At 39.7% G+C, this 9,938-nt stretch overlaps 1 protein-coding gene and 1 pseudogene across 1 annotated transcript; one reads left to right on the top strand and one right to left on the bottom strand.

The window, feature by feature from the left end:
• Positions 1–1,648: 1,648 nt before the first annotated feature.
• Positions 1,649–2,596, top strand: LOC101097094 (olfactory receptor 5B12). Its single transcript, XM_003993400.3, has one exon. It carries the CDS (start codon positions 1,652–1,654, stop codon positions 2,594–2,596), a length of 945 nt encoding a protein of 314 aa, XP_003993449.2. The 5' UTR covers positions 1,649–1,651.
• Positions 2,597–8,669: 6,073 nt separating this feature from the next.
• Positions 8,670–9,514, bottom strand: LOC101093461 (annotated as a pseudogene).
• Between the last annotated feature and the right edge of the window lie 424 nt (positions 9,515–9,938).

Raw genomic sequence — 9,938 nt, 5'->3', positions numbered from 1 at the left:
AATTTTCCAAGAATGGCTACATTTATTGAATGCTTATTAAGTGGCAGACAATATTATTAGCCCTATTTTATAGATGGGGAAACTAAGACCTGGACACATTAGTTAATACTCAAGGTGACTCAGGAAATAAGTAGATTCTTACTGGAACAGCTGGAATGGCCACTCATAAATAGAGAGATACCTTGGCGTGATAAATTGGAGGTGGGTATATGACAGGAGAATAGAAGGAGTTTGGGAGGAAAACAAATGACCTAAGTAATTATATCAAGCTTTTGATTTCACCCTTCTCTGTAAGCCCCATATTATATTATCTACTTCTCCATACAGACATAAGATCAAGCACTCTGTCCAAATCAGAACATCTAACAACTTACATTGTTCCATTTTGCATTATCAGCCCATTTTGATAACCAATATCCAGTGATGTTGTACACTATCCAAGTTCATAAATTCTCCACATGGTAGAGGTGGGATTTGCAACCTTTTAGCATGGTCTTAACATGGCCCCATATCAGGGATATCCAAATGCAAAAGTTAAAAGCATTATTAATGTAACGAAAGTTAAAAACTTATTTTCTAGATGTTTGTAATGCTATTTATTTATTTATTTATTTATTTTAGAGACAGAGAGAGAGAGCAAGTGTGAGCAGGAAAGGGGCTGAGGGAGAGAGAATCTTAAGTAGGCTCTATGCCCAGCACAGAGCTTGATGCGGTGCTTGATCTCACTACCATGAGATCATGACCTGAGCTGAAATCAAGAATTGGACACTCAACTGATTGAGCCACCCAGGTGCTCCTAGATGTTTTTAATTCCTTGTACATAAATTTTCACTCTCTTTCCACCATGTGGTGAATTATACATAATGTGTACTATACTGTACGAAGACCAAGTATATCTTTTACTATCATATCACAGTGCTCTTGACCCAATGGACAAGACAAAAAAGGTTATTTGAAGTAAAATTAACTCAATTTCACATTAATTTTCCTAAGCTATTCTAGTTTAATACAAAGAAAATTTGTGTTAGTTTTGTAAGCTTTGACTTGGGAGTCTGTGTTGTTCCATTTAGCAATAAATCTGGTGGCATTGTATATGCCCTTTCTTTTCTTCTTTTTACCTTAATTCAGTTCTCTATGAAGAGATTGGGATGCGTTATCTCCAAATCCTTTCTCTGACATCTTGTATAATAATTTAAGATTGCATTTTGGGGGCGCCTGGGTGGCTCAGTTGGTTAAGCGTCCGATTTCAGCTCAGGTCACGATGTCATGGTTTGTGGGTTCGAGCCCCACATAGGGCTCTGTGCTGACAGCTCAGAGCCTGGAGCCTGCCTCTGATTCTGTGTCTCCCTCCCTCTCTCTGCCCCTCCCCCGCTCATGCTCGCTCTCTCTCTCTCTCTCTCTCTCTCTCTCTGTCTCTTTCTCTCTGTCTCAAAAATAAATAAATGTTAAAAAATTGAAAAAAAAAAGATTGCGTTTTGTTGTCACAACCATGCTTTAGTTTTAGAGAGTCTTGGAAGCAAGTTCTTGCAATACTGAAATAAGGCACAGAGTGAACATGCTGACTGATTTCATTGGAGTCCTCTCCATTTATAATTCTGATTCGATTTTTCTCCTTGCTACAGGGCAGCCATATAATTCCCAACTGATCCCCATGGAGAACAGCACTGAGGTGACTGAGTTCATTCTTGTGGGGTTAACCAATGACCCGAAACTGCAGATTCCTCTCTTCTTAATCTTCGCCCTCATTTATCTTGTCACTCTGATGGGGAACCTGGGGATGATGGTGCTGATTCTCTTGGACTCTCGTCTCCATACTCCCATGTACTTTTTCCTCAGTCACCTGTCTCTGGTGGACTTTGGTTACTCTACTGCTATCACTCCCAAGGTCATGGCTGGATCACTTACAGGAGACGGGGTCATCTCCTATGATGCTTGTGTCACCCAGTTCTTTTTCTTTGTAGCCTTTATCACTGTAGAAAGTTTCCTCTTGGCCTCAATGGCCTATGACCGCTACGTAGCAGTGTGCAGACCCCTGCATTACACCACCACCATGACGACAGTTATGTGTGCTAGTCTGGTCATGGGCTGCTACATTTGTGGTTTCCTGAATGCGTCCATCCACACTGGGAATATTTTCAGGCTCTCCTTCTGTAGAGCCAGTGTGGTTGATCACTTTTTCTGTGATGCTCCTCCTCTTCTGGCTCTCTCATGTTCAGACAACTACATCAGTGAGATGGTTATTTTTTTGGTGGTGGGCATGAATAATCTCTTTTCTGTTTTGGTCATCTTGATCTCCTACCTGTTTATATTTATCACTATTCTGAGGATGCGCTCATCTGAAGGACGCCAGAAGGCCTTTTCCACCTGCACCTCCCACCTCACTACAGTGTCCATCTTCTACGGGACCGGCACCTTCATGTACTTACAGCCCAGCGCCAACCATTCCATGGACACAGACAAAGTGGCATCCGTGTTCTATACCATGGTCATCCCCATGCTAAATCCTGTGGTCTACAGCTTGAGGAACAAAGAGGTCAAGAGTGCCTTTAAAAAGGCCATAGGGAAGGCAAAGTCTTCTATAGGATTCATATTTTAAGTATAGAGAATCAACAATAAGGCACTTTCATCCACCTCAGATCTATTTAGAGAAAATGCTTGTCCAGCCCACAAATTTCTAATTTGTTATAGTAATTTTCCAAGCTATTGATTGAGTTTACAAAGCCAAAGTCTTAAAAAATATGATACCTAAGAATAGGTTAAGAAGAATTACCAATAAATGTTATTATTTTAAAAATTCTTCTTTTTTTTTCTTTTTTAAAAATTTATTTTGAGAGAGAGAGAGAGAGAGCAAGCTGGGAAGGGGCAGAGAGAGAGGGAGAGAGAGAATCCCAAGCAGGTTCCGCACTGTCAGTGCAGAGCCCAATGCAGGGCTCAAACTTACAGACTGTGAGATCATGACCTGACCTGAAGTCAAAAGTCAGACACTTAACCACCAAGGCACTCCTAAAAATTCTTCTTAATAAGCATATTCATCCACACTCCCACATGAACATGTATACTTACATGTATGTATAAGCACAGGCATACACATAAATAATTCATGAGAAACTCATGAAATCCACACACCCACAGAAGGAGAAATTATTTAAGACATACATGAGATAAGTCTATTGGCATAGTAGAATTTAAAGCAATTATTTTGGTGTCTCAGAACACATTCTTAACATAAATAGTTCACTTAATGGAAATATGGGTGTGTGTGTGTGTGTGTGTGTGTGTGTGTGTGTGTGTTCATGTATATATATGCTTGGTTTTTAAAAATTATTTTTACTTTATCTTTCTACACATGAAAAAGCATTATGTTTTATATTTGAAAAAAGTAAACTGTATGAAAATACTTCCAAAGTTCCTTGAATGTAGAATTATTATCGATTCTTTGTTCTTGTTTCTAATGAAAATACATACCTTCACATGGGCATTTATTTTCCTAGCTAAATTTCCATATTAATGAGTCCTATCTAAAAATAATACATTTTTATGGTGGTTTAATAGAGAAAACACATAACAATACAGTAAAAAGAAAAGGATGACAAGGCATATTTTTATTCACTTAAATAAAAATATAATATTTGATATTTAAAATTTAAGCACCAAGAATTACAATAGTATTAATAACTTATTTGTGTGTAATGCTATGAATTTGTTAATATACAAATCTGCTAAAATTTTGAGTCTCACTATGTCAAAAATTCTGAATCTAAGGGCGCCTGGGTGGCGCAGTCGGTTAAGCATCCGACTTCAGCCAGGTCACGATCTCGCGGTCCGTGAGTTCGAGCCCCGCGTCAGGCTCTGGGCTGATGGCTCGGAGCCTGGAGCTTGTTTCCGATTCTGTGTCTTCCTCTCTCTCTGCCCCTCCCCCGTTCATGCTCTCTCTCTGTCCCAAAAATAAATAAACGTTGAAAAAAAAAAAATTCTGAATCTATATGTACGTCCATTCCTTTCCACAGATTTGGGGAGTTTTGGCCCATTGTTTTTTAAAATATTCTTTCTGCTCCTGTCTCTGCTTTTGAGTGTCTCAGTTGGCGTATGTTGGTACACTTGCAGTATCCCACTGTTCTTTGGGACTGTTTATTTTTTCTTCATTAAAAAAAATTTCTGGGGGTGCTTGTGTGGCTCTATTGCTTGGGCGTCTGGCTTTGGCTCACGTCATGATCTTGAGGTTTGTGGGTTCAAGCCCGCACTGGGCTCTGTGCTGATGGCTCAGAGCCTGGAGCCTGCTTCAGATTCTGTGTCTCTTTCTTTCTATGCCCGTCCCGCTCATACTCTGTCTGTCTCTCTCTCAAAAATAAATAAACTTAAGAAAAAAATGTTTTAAAAAATTTCTGTTTTTCAAGTTGGAGTGCTCAACTGATCTGTCTTAAAGTTTACTGATCTTTTTTTTTCTGCCAGTTCCCATCTGCTGCTGATCCATTTATTGAACTTTATAGTTTATTTATCTTTCTTTTCAACTCAAGAATTTCTATTTGTGTTATTAAAAGTAATTTCTATATCTGTATTGATACTCCCTATTTGGTGAGACATTGTTCTCATACTTTTCTTAATTCTTTTAACGTGGTTTCCTTTAGTTCTTTGGCCACATTTATAATATCTGATTTAAATCTTTTTCTATTAAGTCCAACCTTGGTATTAGTCATGCTTCCCTCTTCGTGTGATACATTTTTTTTTTTTGCTATTAAAATATGGGCATTTTAAGTACTAAAATGTAGAATGTTCTCAAAATCAGGTCTCCCCACTGCCACCCTCTAGGACTTACTGTTTTTGGTAATGCTTTTTGTTTGTTTAGTGATTTGCCTAGATTGCTTATGTTAATTCTGTACTTTTTTTGTGCATAGCCACTGGAGTTTCTCCTCACTTAGCTGAGTGGTCAACTAATGATTGGACAGATTTTTCCATTAATTCTTCCAAGCCTTGAACAGGGGTTCTGTATGTTTGTGTTGGAGCATCTTTTCAATGCTCTGGTGATTTAAAAATCTGCCTTAATTTGCACTTCTTCCTGTGCAGAATCTCCAGTGAAAGATTATGTCTTTCTCAGGTCTTTCTGTGCCTGCAAACAGTCTTGCACATGTACATGATATTTTGTGATCCCCACACATATACTGGAGTATTTCAAAGGCCACTATGGATTTCTCATTTCCCCAAAAATCACTATTCTTTTTTAATGTTTGTTTTTGAGAGCGTGTAAGTGGGGGAGGGGCAGAGAGAGAGGGAGACAGAGGATCTGAAGCCGGCTCAGTGCTGACAGCAGAGAGCCCAGTGTGGGGCTGGAACGCATGAACTACAAGATCATGACTGAGCCAAAGTCAGACTCTTAACCTCCCCAAAAATCTGCTTTAAGAGTATGGTCAGGTGATTGCTTGGCCTCAAACGGTGTTGCCATCTTAGGAAATTATATTGGTGAACAATCGCTTCTCAATGTTTTTACAAACGCTCTAGGAATAAGTCTTTTCTTACAGGGTGAACTGTGTCAGGTGAAATAAAGATTAAAATTGTGAATGCAGGGGCGCCTGGGTGGCTCAGTCGGTTAGGCTGCCGACTTGGGCTCGGGTCATGACTCTCGGTCCGTGAGTTCGAGCCCCGCGTCGGGCTCTGTGCTGACAGCTCAGAGCTTGGAGCCCGTTTCGGATTCTGTGTCTCCCTCTCTCTGACCTTCCCCTGTTCATGCTCTGTCTCTCCCTGTCTCAAAAATAAATAAAACATTAAAAAATTAAAAAAAAAATTGTGAATGGAGCTTTTCTAGAAAGCTGCCAGACAGGTGAAATAGTGACATTTCTTGAGTTTGGGGGCCACTGTAATTTAATAGTGACATTTCTTGGGGTTTGGGGCCATTTAAGGGACTCCAGACACATTCTTCTTTCTCCAATTGCTGCCAGGCTGACGTTTTTCTCAGCTCCTGTGGTTCTGCTGGTTTTCAAAGCTAACACAGAACTGGGAAGTAGGGCAGTGAAGATGCCAGAAAGCTCACTATTATTATCTAGACTCAGCCATTTTTCTTGAGTACACACGCTTTGGATTGTTGCAAGCCTTTGGTTTATTTCTAGAGCTTTGAAAGTTTTGGGAAACCTCTTGCCTGTGTTGTCTTTCCTTTTATGAAGGGGCAGATTTTCAGAGGCCCTCCTTCTACCATTCTGGAAGTGTTTCTCCAGCCCTATTTAACATCAGCTTCCTTTCTTATGCCCTCTCTGTGTACATTGGTCTATATTTTCAGAATACATATTAAAATCTGTAATTATATATTTCTTTGTGAGTTTGATGTCTCTCCCCCATCCAACCAAAATGTACTCATGCAGAAACCATATCTCTTTTGTTCTTCTGTGTATAATCAGAATCTAACACAGAGGCTGAGTTGTGTCTTATTGAGTTGGAACTCAATAAATACTTTGTTGACTTAATATATTCATTAACAGATGAATGAATATGAATGAATATGTCTGTTCAATATCATTATAATTGAGAATAATTGTTGAAAGCAATGTTGCGTGAGACTTCTTGAAGGCTTTATTGAAGGATTTCTTGAAGGATTTATTGTTCTTTCTGTATTGGTGACCATGTAGAATTACTAAGGAAGGTAATGCCAAGTTTTGATTATTCTTAAAGATGTCCTACATTATCAAGAAGTGAATTTTGAGCACTGACCTAGAATGCATCAATCTGGAATCAACATTAGTGCCATCCTTACAAAAAATAACCAGGCTTTCTGCAATTTTATGCTTTTTATTAAACTCATTAGAGAGCTGAGCTCACAAGGCAGCTATCTAACGCCAAATATAATCAAAGATAGGCAAAGAGATGGGATGAGAGTGCTAGCCTACCTGTGACAGATGCTCTTAGGTTCTATAGTTACTGATAGAAGGATCCATCAAAAATTTAAAATTAATAACTAAAGATTTGCACTCATGTACATGCTCTGCTCTACAGACCTCTCTCAGTGTTTACAAGAAAGACTGGGGGCAGGGTGAGATTTCTGAGAGCACTGCTCTCTTGGGGCTGGCCCAGGAGAAAGGAACAGCAGCCATCACAGAAAAAAGTCCACCCAGATTCCTCTTCCTTACCTTTCTACAGAATAACAGCTTAAGTCACTGCTGTCCTTAGATGCTGATAAAATTCACGGGAACTGATATAAGAAAAGAGAATAAAACCCTCTACTCACATGAGTGGATCAGGACAATGTCCTGGGATGAGATCACAAGGGGTGTACTATACCTAGTGTAGGTCAGGATCGCCACAAAGGGTGCCGTCTCTGAGAGCTAGGGACAATGTTTCTGTGTAAAATAAAGGCTGTGTCAGCACAGTAAAGAAGGGCAGTAATATCCACAGCAACACTAACCAACATTGAGTAAGAGGTAAACATTCTCTACTGCTAGGAGGGGAACCAAGAGCATGGAGATCCTTTCTGAGGTACAGGTGCATGGCAGTGGGGGTTGGCCGCAGTGGTCTAGTCTGGTGTCTCTCACTCTTGCAGATGCACAGACCTGGGCTGGCTGCTGATGTGGATCCCAGACTTGAGTGCAGGGCAGGGATAGAGGGGAGAGGGAAGGATTTAGGCAGCTGGCTTATATGAACACAAATACCTGTGGGGTAGAACTGGTGAAATCTGTAGAAGGTCCACCGCAACTCTGCTGGCAGTTGGTTTCTGCCTCATTGTGGTTTTTTGCATTTCCCTGTTGATGAGTGATGTTGAACATATTTTCATGTGTCTGTTGGCCATCTGGATGTCTTCTTTGGAAAAATGTCTGTTCATGTCTTCTGTTAGATGTCTTGACTGGATTATTTATTTTTTGGGTGTTGAGTTTGATAGGTTCTTTATAGCCCTTTATCAGATAAAAGTAATTTTTTTAAATGGTTCCAGCAGAAGATACATCACCACCATCACAGATCTAGAGCCAGAAGGAAATGTTTATATTCTAACACCCTGCCCATGCTAAGTGTCAGCATGACCATCTTAGCACATTCAAGCACAGTCTTACGCATACTGTGAGTATGAATACCTCCAAATGTGTTGAGGCAGAAAAGGAAACAATGCACATTCCCACAGGGAATTTTATTATAGAATTGATCTCTCCTAAGGATCAAAATAAAACACAAGAACACTGTGATGCTAGGATATTTAATGTAGATTGGGCTTACTATCCATAAGTACTGTTATGTTTCCATTCTCTATGGATAGTTAGAATCATTGGAATTGACTGCATAGCCAGTGTGTATACAGTGATTTTCCAAACTGGATGAGATAGTAAACTTTAAAATAGTTTTGTACTTTATGTCCTTTTATGATTTACTAAATAGAATCTATTTGATGTGCTATTTACTAATCAGTGTGATGTCATTCCTATGGAATGACAGTGTAGTTTCCAGAAAATCATTGTAACCATAAACGGGGATTAAAAGCACTGAGTGAGAATGTAAATAAAAATATTTCAGCAAAAAAGAACACTAGTCATGACTCTAAATGTTCTATAATTCTATGTAGATGGTTTATTTTATGAATGATGAATTATAAATATTCATGATCCAAATATCCAATATATTGATATGATTTAACTTAAAGCTTCATTTATCATTCATTCATTTAACAAATATTTACTGATATTTCCTATGATCCAGAAACTCATTTAGCTATGGAGGGTAGAGTTATGAACAAAGCAGACAAAGCTACTGCTTACACGGAGTTTATGTTTTAATTTGGAGATACATATAATAAATGCTTTTTTGTGTGTGTCCATAGGATTCCTGGAGCTGGGCTGTATATGCATGAAGGTGACTGTACCATTGAAGATCGACACTAGAGAGGTGGGAAACGTAGGTGGACAAAGCCTTTTGATACCCCGGAACTGATTGCATCTTCAAGATGGTGATAAATATAAACAGATAGAAAATAAAGATAACTATGAGAGAAAAAAAAGGAAGCCAGTTATATAGAAAAAAACCAACTCACTGATGTACTTATCAGCGCAAGACAGAACTGTTGACTGCTGAAATATTGCAGAAAAAAATGACGAACCACATTGGACATATGGAAAGAGAGACTGGAGGTATCTCCAATATTTACAGAGGCATTTAGAACACCACAGACATAGCAGCCTGTGGCCAGACAAGCACTCACATCAGTGAGTAGTCATGGTGGTGATGTGATGGCAGGGATTTGCACACTGCGGCGTAGTGGTCATAGGCCATTGAAGCCAAGAGGTAACTTCCCACAGTGGCGAAGACTGCAAAAAAAGGACATCTGAGTAGCACATGCATTGCAGGAGATGACTTTGTTTCCTATAAGAAATCCTGCCATGACCTTGGGTCTGTAACAAAAATCCCTGAGAGACAGGTCACTGAGGAAAAAGCACATGAAAGTGTGGAGACCAGAGCCCAACAGAATCAGCACAGTCCCCCCCCCCCCATCCCGATTTCCAACTAGAGTGAAGAGGTAGATGAGGGGGAATGTCATAAAGACATTCTGGAGCATCTGTACATCCTAGAAGGATGAACTCAGTCACTTCTGTGTTGTGCCCCGTGAACGTCGGTGGGGAATCACAGGATGCCCTGTAGTGATGAGAAGTAAAGGAACAGAGTGTTAAATGGAAAAGAGAGTAGAGTGAGGTGGAAATGTGTAAATGGCTCTGCGGATTGTTTCAATGATGGCAATCTTGTGTTCTTCAAACCTGAAGCGCACGCAAGACAAAACAATTAGCCTTCATGCTCATTTCTTTTATGAGGTAACTTAGGCTCAACAAGGTTGTGTAATTTGCCCAAGTTTACCCAAATGTTAACTGGCAGAGTCAAGCTTCATCCCAGGCAGACTAATTCCGAAATCCCATGACAGTAACTGAAACTTGAATTGAATTGAGTTAATTCTATTCACAGTCAGCCCTCGAATCCATCGGACCCAT

Source organism: Felis catus, chromosome D1, assembly GCF_018350175.1.
Source record: "Felis catus isolate Fca126 chromosome D1, F.catus_Fca126_mat1.0, whole genome shotgun sequence".
NCBI classification, from domain to species: Eukaryota; Metazoa; Chordata; class Mammalia; order Carnivora; family Felidae; genus Felis; species Felis catus.
The sequence above is the reverse complement of the archived record's forward strand: the minus strand, read 5'-3'. Positions and strand labels throughout refer to the sequence as shown.

What these genes read in the sequence shown, in the direction of transcription:
- LOC101097094 (XM_003993400.3), top strand. Translation starts at nt 1,652, where the DNA reads ATGGAGAACAGCACTGAGGTGACTGAGTTCATTCTTGTGGGGTTAACC.